We start from the raw sequence: 14,517 nt of genomic DNA, 5'->3' as shown, positions 1-14,517 counted from the left end.
CAATAAAACGCAAATCAATGGCGCAGAGAAGACTCACAGTGTCGTACTTTCAAAAGTTTATATCAGTAGTATTTATTTCCACTATAATAATATTATAACGTGTGATAAGGTCTTGTCACAAAGACTAATTCTAGTTTAGGATCCTGCATGCATAAAAAGCACTTTTGTGCAGTTTTGAATTTGACAGCCTGCGTTGTCTTTATTATTTTCGAATTAAGATTCAGTTGGTTCAGTGGTCATTACGCATGGCTAAATTCGTTTATTTTAAAATTTAGTTATTTTCTACAGGCGCCTTAACATCTTGGAGTGGAGTGTCTGCGAGTCAAGTAGCGCTGGACTGACCTGCCATGTGCAGCGCTCTGCCGTGGACATGTCCGGGACTGAGGGGACTGTTGGCTCCGTGCTCCCCTCTGCAAAGCAGCGCGTCCTCGCGCACAGAAAATTCATCTCCCGGCAGAAGCTGGCGGCCGCATGCAGAGCAGCTGAAACACTCGATGTGATAAACGCTGTCCCGAGCACGCATAACCAGATCACTGCTGCTGAAACCCAACTCGCATTTAGCGCACTTTATTCCGAACAGTCTATAAGAGAGAGGGGATATACAGTGTGCTAAATCTGTGCCGTCAGCAGGTAAGTACCGCTGTTTACGTTTCTTACGTAAACTGTTAAGAACACTGCTGAGAAAAAACCTTTCTAATAATTTTAAATGTTTATGTCGATATTACGAATACTGATCTTGACATAATTTGTGCAATGTGTGATATTAATATTAACCTTTGCAAGTGCCCAACCTTTTATGCTACGCTCATAAGGACATTTAAGCAATTAAAAAGCATAAAAATTATAAAGATAATAAAATGTTATGTTAATTATGTATCACACATTTCCATTCACTCAAATAGAGCAAAGTGAACACTTACGGAATTTGGTAACTCAACATCAAAAGAATTGCAATTAATGTCAAAATATTTTGAGTCTGTATGTCAGACATACAGGTTTTACTTGGTTAATTATTTCGATTGTTTCGTCAGCTCTAATATAGGTGACTTTCAGGATTTTTCAGCAGCCTACCTTACGTAATCTCTCTTGCAGTATGTTTTCCCCTCGCGCACAAAGCAGGTGCAGGTCTCGTCCAGGTACTGGCTGCACTCGGCACATTTCAGGCAGGCTGCGTGCCACTCCAGGTCTGGGGAGACCCGCAGGATGTACTGATCATGGATCTGACTTCCGCAGCCGACGCACATGGCCAACCCAGACTTCTCTGCGCACGAGAACACACACATACACACACATACACACACACACACACACACACACACATATATACACACACAAAGACGCGCACGATCAGTGAGCGTCACCCATACACTGAGTTCTGGTTTTGCTGGTTAACTTAATGTTGCAAACCACAGAGTTGATTCAGAAACATAAACAACATGTGCAGGGCTAATCCGCGGCAGATTTAAACGGTTCAAGTCCACCAGCGAATGAAGTCGACAAAGCATTCCTTAAAACAAAATCCCGCAGATTTGCTCATGCGCGCACTTTACTTACTTTTGGAATGATCTCCCATATCATCCAGAAAAGAAGAGCTGAATATTATATCCACCATACAAAACTACTGAAATGAGCTCGAGAGGAAACGAAGAAACTGAAAGGGCTTCGGTCCTGGCTGCCTGACAACTAGAGTTAGAAGTGGAGAGAGATGGAGAGAAAGAGAAGGAGAGAGTCCCCGCAGTCTTCTTTTTTTAACACCCGTATTCCGACGAGTTACGCCCCCTGCCATAGGATTGGCTAGTAGCTTTTACTCGCAAACAGTCCGCCTGGCTAGAATTGTGTCCGGTCCTACTACTAGCCAATCCATGCCCAGGTGGTGGGATTTGTCGAAATACGGGTAGAGGAAAAAGCTATACTGTCCAGCACAAAATTTGACGTCACGCTTTCAAACAGATTCAGCAAAACGGGGCAACAGGCATCCAGGGACAGTCTGAAGTCAAGATTGATGACGCACGTCGAGCACGCTGAGGCAAAAACATATCGTGTTGCTGTGAAACGTTTTCTACGTTAGTACATCAAACTCATTGAACGCAAGCGTACGCTGGGTGGGGAAAATGGGCTGGAACTTTGTAAGAAAGAGCAGCATTTATTCGATTTGAATTCCAGCGATGTTATTAAGCCTACACACGGACTTTGAGTATTAATGTTTGTGTGTAGTGTGAATCATAAACATCTGCCAATTAGTTACAAATTCAATTTTTTCTACGTCTGCAATTTTGACTAAAGCCTGCTCTCCTTAAACACACACAGGATGACATCTATTGGAGAAATAGACAACTGCATGTGAAATGGGGAAAATGGCAAATAAACCATTTTTTCACAAATTGTGTGGGCGAAATAAGACGTCAAAATAACTACCAAAAATACGACACATGCACAATACAGTATGTAATAAGTAATGTTAACATATGAAATGAGAAATAGAATAGAAATCATGGTTTCTCATAATGTTTCTGCACAAAATTGCTTTTGTAACAATAATTTAATAGTGGTTTAAACGTATTCCAGTGGGCTTTTTTTTAGCTATCATGAGGTGCAATCTGTCCTCATCCCAACTTGTTTCTATTTTATACTGTTGTTGTTGCCGTTCAACTAGTACTTCATATACATTTCGGAATACAAGGTTATCTTAAGTGTAAATAAATTTGTTAATCAGCAGGGGTGGGTAGAATAGCCTGAACCAATACTTACATAAACATTGTTACTTCGGTGAAAAGACTTTTTTTAAAAGTTAAAAAAAACATTACATAAACCAACTTTAGTAAAAGTATAAAAATAGCAGATAAAAAACCTGCTTACACACTGGGTCACTTATAGAACTGAGGTCGAACGTCTCATCTACCAGCACAGAAACTATGGTTTCTTAGGCGTTGTTATTCTATGTTTGATGCACTTTTGGTCTAAAATAAATCGATCGATCTCAGAAATCCAGGTGCAAAATAGTACAGATTCTGTCACCAGCAGTGAAATTGAGCACAGAATAGCAATTAGTAGTAAAATTAGAGTAAAAAGTAGACTTCCTAACACACATGCTTGAGTATATGGAAAAGTTCAATTAAAAGTTTTGACCTGAGAACATTTAACTCGTATGTAAGCAATTACTACTCACCTTTCTAGTGAATATGTTAGCTGCAGCTTCTACATATCAGTTTATTCATTAGAATCTAGTTTAGGCTACTCTTCATCTATCATAGTCTGTATGTCCTATGTGCACATAGTTGCTACATAAACCGTTGTAATGGCATGCTGCACATGAACCTCAGTGGCCTAACATCTGTAACGTGAACTGCTTTATTTTAGACACATTTTAAAGATATTCTTGACCGAAACACCGCAGACTAAATAACAAACGCAGAGAAATGCAGATTGAGGAGCTGGTTGGGCTGGACCAGTATAAAACATTGAATAAAACTATATTTTATCCAAAGATAATGTGCAAAACGAGATATTTAGGTCTAAGCTGCTACTGCTGCTGCTGTTGATGATGATGATGATGACGATGATGATGATGATGATTATTATTATTATTATTATTCCTTGGTCTATTATCGCAATGTTGTTCTACTGTTACAGTAGGCTACTGATGTCATCGTGGTCGGTTAAATTACAAACAAGTGATACATTTGTAATTTGTGGTTAGATTAGTGGTTCCCAATCGTAGTCCTGGAAACCCCATGCTTCAGGTTTTCCTTGCTTTACACACCTGATCCAGATCCAGTCCGGAATGATAAAGGGGAAGTCCACCGGATTTTGCAATTCAATCGCTTACTTGTAAATAAAATCATTTAGAGGGTTTATGTCAGATGATGCCCGCCATAAATGGATTTAAAAATACACCGTAAGCCAAAATCTTCCAAAATGTGAAAACTATCGGAAAGCAATGTCTTAGGCATCAGGCAGCGTATTCATAACCATTTTATGTAATAATTTGAGGGAGCTTTTAGAGTCATTAAACTCTACGGACGTCTGGTTCCCATCACCACCACTGTAAAGAATTCTGACTTTAAGTTTTTCATTCAACATTTTTCACATCAAACCACCCTGTATGACTTTTTTACGTCTAAACAATTGCATTAATAAGAAAATCGGTGGAAGTGCCCTTTCATTAGTTAGTGAATTGAATCAGGTGTGCTAGATGAGGCAAAGCACAAAGATGTGAATAGTCTGGCTCTCCTGGATTTGGATTGGGAACCTTGAGTTAAATTGTTCAAGAAATAATGTAGCTCAAACTCCAGGGGATGGGTGCCTCATTCATCACGCGGCTAGCTGTCAAACGGCCAATCTCGCGATATCAACGCGAGACTCCCGCTCCCCTCGAGACATTTGTCAATTTGCACTGTGTGCAGTATATAAAGCGATTAGTAAACACAGTCTGAGGCAGTTGGCAAGTGTGGTTCGTGTTTCTATTAACACCACCTCCGTTTGTCTACATTGCCGTCATGTTTTGAAGGCCTTTCAGCAGATTTTACGTCATTCTGAATGTAGTAGCCTTTGACCGACTGGAGTTTAGACAGCTGGGATTAAGTTAGAGTTCGTTTAAGGACACCCTCGTTCCGATGTCGTATCCACTGTAGCAGCCTGCAGGGATTTGATGATCAATATGCCATAGCTAATCGCATGTGTGTATTTAATGCTTCAGTCTCATTTAGAAGTTCCTTGTCATGAAAATTTTGTAAGTCGCGCAAAAGCTGAAAACTGCGGATATACTTCAGCCTGGTCTTTAAATGTAACAGATGTCCGACTGCTGCATTTTACATTATCAATTGAAAATAATTAATACAAATATAGTATGCAATCATTAACATGCTGCTATCCTTTGAGGCTTTAGATAAGTTCAGTGTTGGCTAGCCGACCAGTGGCTTGGCTAAAACTTAATAAGACTTTATTTGACTTTGTAGAGCACCCACAAATTTGTCTCACTTGAATAAATCACTAACAAAGGTGTTATACATGATAACAAGCACCTGATGTGAGATTTACCAGGAGTTTAAGGAGCAACATTTTTGTCTGCCTCTCAATTTTTGCAGGCAAGTCTTCTGCGCCATAGTCAAAGCACATTGGTGGTGACAGAACACAATGATGACAAGCTGACACCCATAACCCTCAGCCACTCAATGCCTTGTTATGAAGTATTTTTTTTTTTACTTCAAAGTTTGCAGCCCAGGTCAGTAAAGTAATAGGGGTGAACAAGATTCTGGTGGCAAATAACCATGCTTATGAGGGTCTGCTACCAGGTCTGCTTATATTGTGCTGTGTTAAGAATTTGCCTTTCATTTTTCTATGCTAGTGTTTCTCTCAGTGTAATTTTGACCTTGTAATCAGGTTCCATTCATATTCCAGAGGAGCTCACACCACCAATTTTGAAGCAGTTTTGCTTCACACACATCTGTGCTGGAGCCTCTGCTTTTGGGAAGATGGGAATACAATCCGATCATTAGTTAAATGGTTTTCCAAAAAGCATATCTTGGTTGTCCTCATTTGTCATTATGAGGACAAATTTTGACAATTTCAGTGTTGTTCTGTTTTATGATATTGCTTCATTCACTACAACTGTCTGCATAATCGTCTTTTTGTTGCCACCATTTCTGATGTCATTGAGATAAAATCTCCTGACACATTTGTCTCAACTATTTACATGGGTGTTCTACAAGTATTTTTGAAATACACCATAAAGGATGGAGTCAAAATTCTTGTCATTGGAGTCCAAAAAGATCACTCAAATCTGTGTTTTGCTGTTGTTGCAGTGTTGTATGCATGTGTCCATATTTAAAAGATAAAGACCAGTCAAGTGTAGATGTTTACTTTTTCAGGGAATGCTCTGAGCACAGTTAAGTACAGTGAGAAAATAAATCAGTGGTCCTTTGCTCTGACAGTACATTTTCAGTTTTTTTGTCTGTAAATGTTTGCTTAAGTCTTCAAACCCCATGTGTTTTGGAAGCCCGATAATTGCCCAGACAAAAGCATTCCTAACAAGGACTCAAGCGTCTCATAATTGGACAAAAATTGTTTTTATCTATGAACAAGGGGTGTAGCAATGAGAAGGCCTGGACCTGCCTAGATTTATCACAGACTTACCCAATCAAATGGGCAAAGAATATTTATAAGCTGAGTAGTATTATGGCTATAGTATTATGGCCAATCAAATTATTGCACTCTTCGCCAAGCTTCACCTTCTTTTCTCAGCCTTCCGGTCACTGCTTAGCAACTGTTGTTATCCGTCATTGCTTCATGCTTCAGTTCTTGATCAGCACAAAAGTGTTTGAATTTGAAGCTCCAATTGCTGTTAAAAGATGTAACTAGAGAGTGTTTAAAAGTTAGATTCTGTTTCACATAGAGTATCTTGTTTTCTACCATTTGAAAGCCAAAATCAAATTTTAAAATCCTTTTTTTATTGGAATTTTATTACTAACAATACTCTTTTACCAGAAAAGCTGACAGGAGTTTTGCGAAAAAGCCAAAGGCAACAGCTAATGCTATTTCAATGCAACATTACTGAGAAGTAAGACATAAATGGACCATTGGAATATTTTTCATTCTCAATGTGGCAGTATGCGTTTGCCTATGATTAGGTTTAGGTTTTTTATTCCTTTTAATTCTTTTTTTAATTCTTATTTTTAAATTCTTTTTTAAGTCTTTGCACATCTCAGCTATCTGATTTTAACTTAGTCATATTGTGTTGTCTTTACTGGGCAAACATGCCTGTGGTAAGTGGACCCATGCTTTATAAATGTATATGCCATTGTTTTCTATCACCTTAGGGTGGAAGTGTTGGAATAGGCACTGCAGATGCCTGATAAAATGATATTGCCTGACGTTCGTGTGTTTGGAAATTGTATCTACTAAGTTGGCCTACTATGAACCATTAAAGTAACTGCCACATTTTCTAGATAAACAATGTTATCATCTTTAAAGATCACTGTTCAGGCTATGAATCTGAAGAAATGAAAACTGAAAAATATACTACAGTAGTTGAATAGATAAAATCATAAAAATGTATAAATCAGGAAAACCTGATGCATACTTACCCCAAAGCACCCAATATTAATTAAACTATGCATTCAAACAGCATATTTCATATTCGTCATAAAATATCTGCATAACATATTGGTTTTGAAAAGTTAGAGCAAATGAGCTTCAAATAAAAAAAATGACTGAAAAAAAATGTGTCAGAATCATTTGCAATCCAGAAAATATTATTTTCATAAGCTGTAAAAACTGTAGATTTTTTCAGAAAGAGCAAGGACTGCAGTTCAAACTTTTTTATTTATTTGTTTGATTGTTTGACTGAACTATATACGTGTGTTTTATGACAATAGATAACTTCGTCTTAATTAATTGTTGAGGATTGAAAAATGGCGACAACTTCAAGCTTATCCATGACCTGGCAGGCAATATGAACGCTGCAGGTGAAGATCATAGAGTTCTGTATGTACTTTATTTAAGACCTTGCTCTAGTGACAAAATGTCCTCACAATAATGGAGAAACATGAAAAATGTAGTGTTAGGAGGTGAGTGGAGATAATTTGCTTGACCCTATGTGGACAAATGCTGAACATATCATTGTGTGGTTACTATTCGAAAAACTAATAGAGGCAAAATATTTGTATTCTATTTAGGTTTAATGAGTTTGACTTGGATGTTTGGTTATATATATTACAGTATTTGGCAATAATATTATACAAACCCCTGTAACTATTTCATGGGAACAGATAATACTACAATAATGTGTTTTTGTGGTATAGGAGCAAGCGCTGTCAGTGTGGAATCTAATATCTGGCCAGTAGCATAACAATAATAGCTTTCTTTCTCTATATATTCTGACTGCAGTGGGCGCTTTCAAAGCTGCTGTTGATGCAGGCTTTGTCCCTAATGATTTGCAGGCTGGACAAACTAGCAAGACTGTGGCTCCTGTCAGTATATAGGAAATGTATATGTAGGAAATGTAGGAAAAGCAAAATAATTATGAATTTTTCAGTAAAGAAGACTGCAGTAGAACTGTTTAAATTTGTTGAATTAAAGTGTTTATTTTATTTGTGTTTGTCTATGTACTGTAAGTCTACACTTGTGTATGTGCATTTGTGTGTAGCCTTCACATGTGCACTGGGAATACCAAAGCATGACTAAACATACGTATATTTACCACAAACAACACAGATCACAGACAGGTGCTGCTCTGTGTCCTACTGTAAAAAATGACTTTCTAATTTCATTACTTCGAACTGAATAAGCTGAGAAATGTGTGATCCATGGCACTATCCGGTGGGGATGGGCCAGCTGTCAGGGGCACACATTAGCAGAGTTTAAGCGTGGCTAATGGCAGCTTTAAGTCCTAAATGATTTACTACACTCATTATAGATCAGATTTAAAGTGCACTGTGTTCAGCCAGTCCCCAGGACAGAGAACAGTGCCAAGACAATCTGAGTTCTACATCCTCAGAGTGTCTTTTCACACCTATAACGTTTAACTTTATAATCCAGTACAATTTACAAAGAAACCACTACAATTATGAACATTACCTAAATGATTATCATACATACATACATTTGTTTAAAAAGCTTAATTACCTAAATAGGTTAAAAGTTTTCTTTGTTTGATATTTGGAAGTACATTATGCTTTGGCAGCCACTCAAAATGACTGAAGAGAAAAAAAATCAGGTCCTTATGCACGCTGCTCTAAAAGTAGAACCATGCTGAGAATGTATAATTCATCATGGGTTCAACTTAATGCAGCATTCACATAATAATTAATATTAATTTTTGATCACTGCCTGTGGGCATTTCTACATTGTTAGCAGAAGAAACAAAGCCATTAGTACTCTATCTGTGTAGCTGTCTGTCTACACTTTTATTTTACAAAAGGTCTGAGCTTGTCTCACTGCTCTTTCCAACAACATAGCTTTATTAAGAGATTTAACAAATATGTGTGTCACTTTAATGAAGATAACAGCACCTCAGCCTGCTGCTATGAGACAGCCTGTAGTCTCATTACTTCATTTAATTGTGCACAGATCAACTGGTTTTTATTTACAATTTAGTGGGCAATTATACAGTCAGTAAAAAATAACCTACTTTGTATAAAGTCTACTGATTTTTCTACTGCGATACGGAGGACAATGTGAACCAAAATATGACTTATATCGCTTTACAAAAAAAACAAACAAAAAAAAACACTTGTTTTCTCTTGATGGTCCATGATTCAAAACTCTGAAATTAATTTGAGCTCATATAAATTTTATTTAACATCCCTTTGATTTTTTTTTTAATCTTTCAGTAGCGCTTATTTAGGCACATTTTTAAATAAAGGAATTAAATGTTCTAGCTATTTGAGGTTCTGGGTGCAGTCTTTCAGTCTTTGTTAAAATATTTATGTCTCATGAATAGCTTCATAATGTTTTTTGCAGTCTCAAAATTCATGTCAAATTGCAAAGTAACAGTAGTTATTGTAATATTTAATGGAGCTGCACTATAAGCAATAGCGGTGAGGCAGTCATAAATAGCCTCAACAAGGTTGCGCGTTCCAGTCTTAGTACTTAAAAAGACAAAAAAATTAAAGTTCAGAGACATGCAAGACATGCAATGTTGCTTTTTTCGCCTTGTTTTTGGTCAGTGCACTTTTTGATAGTGGCTTATCTCTAAGTTGTGACAAAATGAATGTTTATTGATGTGCCTAGATGTAACATATTCACTGTCTATTTACTGAAAATGGAATGTGTTCTACCTAGCACATGAATGGGCTCCTCTATTGGGAGAAACTGAAGAAGCATGTATGATTCTACACAGTGGGTTTTTTCCCCCATATTTCGTGCGGAATGTTCATGTTTTTACTCCTGAACAAGTGGTTTGTGTTAATGTTAAGTGATCCTCATTAGTCATCAATTAACTGTTTACTTTTGCCAAATAATTTGTCAGTTGAAAGACTATTTTGTTCACACCCTCTCTGTGTTTGCCTTTGGAGATGCTGAAAACTGTTGGCTACTGTCAGCACAGCTGTTTTGGCAGCACAATGGGGCCACTGATGAACAGGCTATGCAGTTCCTCCTACTGGCTCTTCAATGTCCAGCACACAGCATGGCAATGAGCACTCTGGGAAAACTGACCAAGTGGGGGCAAATCGCCAACCTGCTTGTCTGTCCGTTCACTCAGATACCCATATATTTTTAACCTGGGAAGGGGCAAGTGGAGTTTACACAGAAAGTTGTCAGTGCTGTTAGTGAGCAGCTGGGGAGCAAGGCTGTGTGAGGCAGAGTGGAGTGGAAAGAGCAGCTCTCACTCTGGATTATACGGCCCAGCTTTTAACGCCATGTTCACAAATTGATGCTGGGCTCCTCAGGGGCTGCAGCAGGAGCAGTAAATGGCTCTGAAATATTCATATCTGAGTGCATTTAGCTGAGAGCAACTGATGGGCTGCTCCCGTGAGAGGTTATGGGGAAGTGCTGCTGGGCTGCAATCCGGGATAGACCCACACATACATCAGTACTTTCCTTATGTGCTTGTGGGAACTTCAGAGGCCTGGTCAGAGTGCATGGTCAGAGTGCATGGTCCAGTACAAAATGTAGTGTGTGTGTGTGTGTGTATGCCATGGTGTGATATTGAGTGGGTTGACAAAAGAAATGTAAAAATACATCAATGCATCATGATGCACTGATGTGAGGGCAGTGATTCAAAGTCATTCATTATAATTGAATATAGGGTTATTCGCTAAAGTATGTGCTCAAATATAAAATTAAAATAAAGGTGTGGTGTATTGTAATCTTGTTGAAATTTGAAATATCATGACACGTTGCATACATTTGCTAAAAATCTAATTAAAATTAAATTAAACATTGTGAGATTGGAGATTTGTGCTTCTAGTCAAAATATGCTGTGTTATACATTAATATATTTCCAAAATTTAAATTTCTAAAGTTGCTGCAAAATTAAGTAATTGTGTCATTTGGTTAGTGTGGTTACAAGACTTATGTCACCAGGAAAAATATATTTTGCTCTTATGTTGCTCTTATGTGGCTCAAGAGACTTGATGGTAAAAAAAATACCTTTGGAGAAATAGCTTTAGACAAAAAGGAGACATAAAATACTTATGACCCATATACTCAAAGCATCAAAACTGCAAAGGCTCTTAGTCTTAGATAAGAAATTGAGGTCATGTCTTTAGATGCAGATAAAAATGAGTGTTATTATTTAAACAAATATGAGCACCATGTGTGACTTTATTAAGATCTCGACTAAAATTCAAGAGGCAGAGATTTCTTGGGCCTTTTCAAAGGAAAAGAACAGATATATTAATGAAATCCCCTTTTTGGGTTGTCTTTCCTATGGGTTACTTACCGTCTTTGTTTTGATTTGCAGGAACTATACTTTGCAGTGGGCGTATCAGAAGCCATTCAACACCTTGCTGGGATAAAGGACAGTAAGGTAATATTAGCATTACTTTGATTTTGACTCATACAACTTTCTTAAACCATTTGTTTAATTTTTAAGACAGAGATCTGTGAAATGACAAAGTACAAATTTTCAGTTCAAACGAATGAAGGTTTGTTTTGGCCAATGCGTTTTATGGCAAAGATTTTATCACAAGTGCTGGCAGTTCTGGTTCTGCGCACATGCATTGCCTGTGCATGTTTGGTATGGCTCCAGCGTTATGAACAATGTTCACCTATATATTTATTTTATATTAATATTGTTTGTATTTTTACTGGATTGAATTACAAAACAATAAATGTCCACTGAAACTTCACGCTTAGAGAACAATAATTTTGGAAGAACTTGTCAGAAAAATTCCTGGTGTAGTTAACTTCACAGCCACTTAGTCATTAAATACACTGAATGATGATAATGGTGAAAAAGGCAGAGCTCTGATTTCATATAAATTCAGGGCAAATCCTGCTTGATAGTCTTGGATTCTTCATCTGTACACCTAACCCACTTCACCAACAGGAAGCTGGTGGGGAGGGAGTGCCTGTCCGCTCAAAAAAAGGGTTTTATGTAAATGCAAAATGTAAAAACTCTTTGTTGTCATGGCAACAGTCTCTTGAGTGGCTTTTCTCTTCGAGCAATTTCACTTCAACGTGTTGCAGTGCACTTAAGAAGAATGTTCTAAAAGGCAACCTAAGAAGCTTTTTAAGTATATCTATAATTTATTTGCATTTTTTTCCTCTGGGCTCAGATCCATCTGAAAGACTGTTTGGGGTCAAATGAATTACATATTTCACTCATCTAATACAGTGCTATAGTGTGCAAAAATGTATGGTCCTTACATGTTTTGAACATGTAATATCTTTTATTGACTCTGCCTTCAAAATCATCTACAACTACCTGTAGGATTCAGAATAGTCACAGTAGCTATGTGAGCAATTCTTATTTTTATTATCTGGTCCTCTGCAAATGAGAGAGATATGTTGCACTGAAAAATGTTCATGTGCATATGCAATGAAATTCATGCTAGTTTTCTGGTGGTATGCAGTCGCAGTCTCATAGTGTGTTTTTAGGTAGACCAGTGAAAACTGCATTGCCATAGTATATACAAGAAAACACTAAATATGTGAAGCTTTAACCAAATAAAGTCTAACTCTGGCAAAGAATTTGGTCTTAGTAACATTATCCATATGTGTTGTGTTTAGGAACACATGGTGTAGTAGTAGCAATAAGTAAATTATCCTTTTAATGTTAATCAATGTAATTAATGTAATTAAATTAATTTATGAGACAACGTACAAGTTGACTTACAGTACTGACACCACCATGCGCTACAGATATAAATTATTTGCATAGCTATGGAAGTTACAAAGGCAGCATGTGAATATAAAAAACAGTAATGGAACTAAGGATTGACTGTAGGGAACATCATAGAGTACTGTGCTGCTTTTTAAGTGAGGGTATATTGTTTCCATACAAGTATGTACAAGTATGTGATGCATCGCTTAAACACAGTGCCAGAAAGACCAGTCAACTTCTCAAGTGAACTTTTCATGAACAATGCATGGAAGAATAACACCACTCATTAAGAAGTACAAAATTGAAGGCTGACTCCATTAAAACTAGTTTCTTCTCTTTTTCAGGCTAGGGAAATATTGTGAAAAAATCTATAAAAGTTTTTTTTTTTACTTACAAATAAAATAGCTAATCTAATGCAAGACTCTTGTTCTTATTTACTTGTATTCTTTTGTTTAATTTTATTATTATTATTTAGATTTTAGATTTCATCCCATGTGAAGAACCTTTAACCTTGAGTGTTTGGTTTAGAGACATTTAAGTTTTCAGTTCCTGTAGTACATATTCGGTATGTATAATTCTGTTGTGACACACTATTGTTGCAATTAATAAGGATCCTGAAGCCCCATCTTCCAGGTCACTGACTGTGGCTGTGTGGCTTTTCCAGGTGAGACATTTTTATTAAAATTAAAATATTATAGATATTCTGTCAGCATCTTTGTTAATGTAATCTATCAGTCCACACACTCAGTCACACTAGACAAAATTGAGACCCTTTGTAGTGTCTCCCTTTGGATTAATGCTGGTCCACATAATATAGTCACATGAAATGTGCATCTTTACAGCACCGAGGCAAACATCAAATTAATACTGTAAAAGTAAAAGTTACAGTTTATGCATTTTTTATTGGATGCAAGTGTTTTAATGAGTTCATGCAGTTGTAATACATTTAAAATCGTAGCCTCTGTTTGCTGTTATTGAAGGGACAAAATTACTGGGTGTCTAATACTCAGACCAGAAGTATTCAGCTGCTCTGTTGACAATGGAACACATTTTCTGAATGCCACTGTTACACCAGCTCACTGTCAAAAGCACATTGAAAATCATCTTAGGTCATTCCTTTAGGCAAGTGCTCTGGATAATATATCAAATAAGGAGAGCTTCTGATATTACAAAGATGGAAACCACAGATGAAGAATTAATGTAATGTCATCATAAACAGGTTTCTGGATACATGTCTGACATTTCACAAGATGAATAATAACATATTTTGGTTTCAATAGTTCAAAAACTAAAATGCAAAATAAAAAAGAACACTCTTGCTCTTTGCTTTAATGATATCTTTCTCTGTGGTAGTGTTAAAGCCATCTTGGTTGCAGTGTGAAAGTGTAGTGGTTAATTCCACTTTGTAGAATAGGCCCCGGCACTCCAAATGTAGGTTTGGTCAATGACCACAGACACATCAACGACCCAGAGACAGACTTAGTCAGACGAAACATGTAAACCGTCTCCCTTATGAATTCTCAAACGTCCATTATTCCACCCAATGGTAATGTAGCTCTGCTGAATTATTGAGGTCCTGGAATGGGAGGCTTGGGCTCAGTTTTGTTTGTGTGTGTGTGTGTGTGTGTGTGTGTGTGTGTGTGTGTGTGTGTGTGTGTGTCACAATGGTAACATTTCAAACAACTGGCTACAATTTGATGTTAGCTTTCAGGCTGAGTTTTTTCCTAGGCTGTCCCTGAAATGACAGA

The 14,517-nt window shown here is 37.2% G+C and overlaps 2 protein-coding genes across 2 annotated transcripts in view; one reads left to right on the top strand and one right to left on the bottom strand.

Moving 5' to 3' along the window:
- The window catches only part of isl2b (ISL LIM homeobox 2b), a 3,815-nt gene extending 2,120 nt beyond the window's left edge, over positions 1-1,695 (bottom strand). Inside the window, exons 1-3 of the mRNA XM_036586754.1 lie at positions 1,555-1,695; positions 1,072-1,261; positions 343-581 (exon numbers count right to left, since the gene is read on the bottom strand). Coding sequence (XP_036442647.1) covers positions 343-581; positions 1,072-1,261; positions 1,555-1,612 — 487 coding nt within the window. The 5' untranslated portion in view covers positions 1,613-1,695. The remainder of the gene's footprint in view (positions 1-342; positions 582-1,071; positions 1,262-1,554) is intronic.
- Positions 1,696-6,606: 4,911 nt separating this feature from the next.
- On the top strand, positions 6,607-14,128 carry LOC118819314 (electron transfer flavoprotein subunit alpha, mitochondrial-like). Its single transcript, XM_036587045.1, has 6 exons — positions 6,607-6,610; positions 7,401-7,463; positions 7,885-7,967; positions 11,405-11,470; positions 13,359-13,433; positions 14,123-14,128. Exons 1-6 carry the CDS (start codon positions 6,607-6,609, stop codon positions 14,126-14,128), a joined length of 297 nt encoding a protein of 98 aa, XP_036442938.1.
- Positions 14,129-14,517: the final 389 nt, after the last annotated feature.

The sequence above is a fragment of the Colossoma macropomum genome, unplaced genomic scaffold (genome assembly GCF_904425465.1).
Source record: "Colossoma macropomum unplaced genomic scaffold, Colossoma_macropomum, whole genome shotgun sequence".
Classification (NCBI taxonomy): Eukaryota; Metazoa; Chordata; class Actinopteri; order Characiformes; family Serrasalmidae; genus Colossoma; species Colossoma macropomum.
This window is presented reverse-complemented; position numbering and strand designations above follow the sequence as displayed.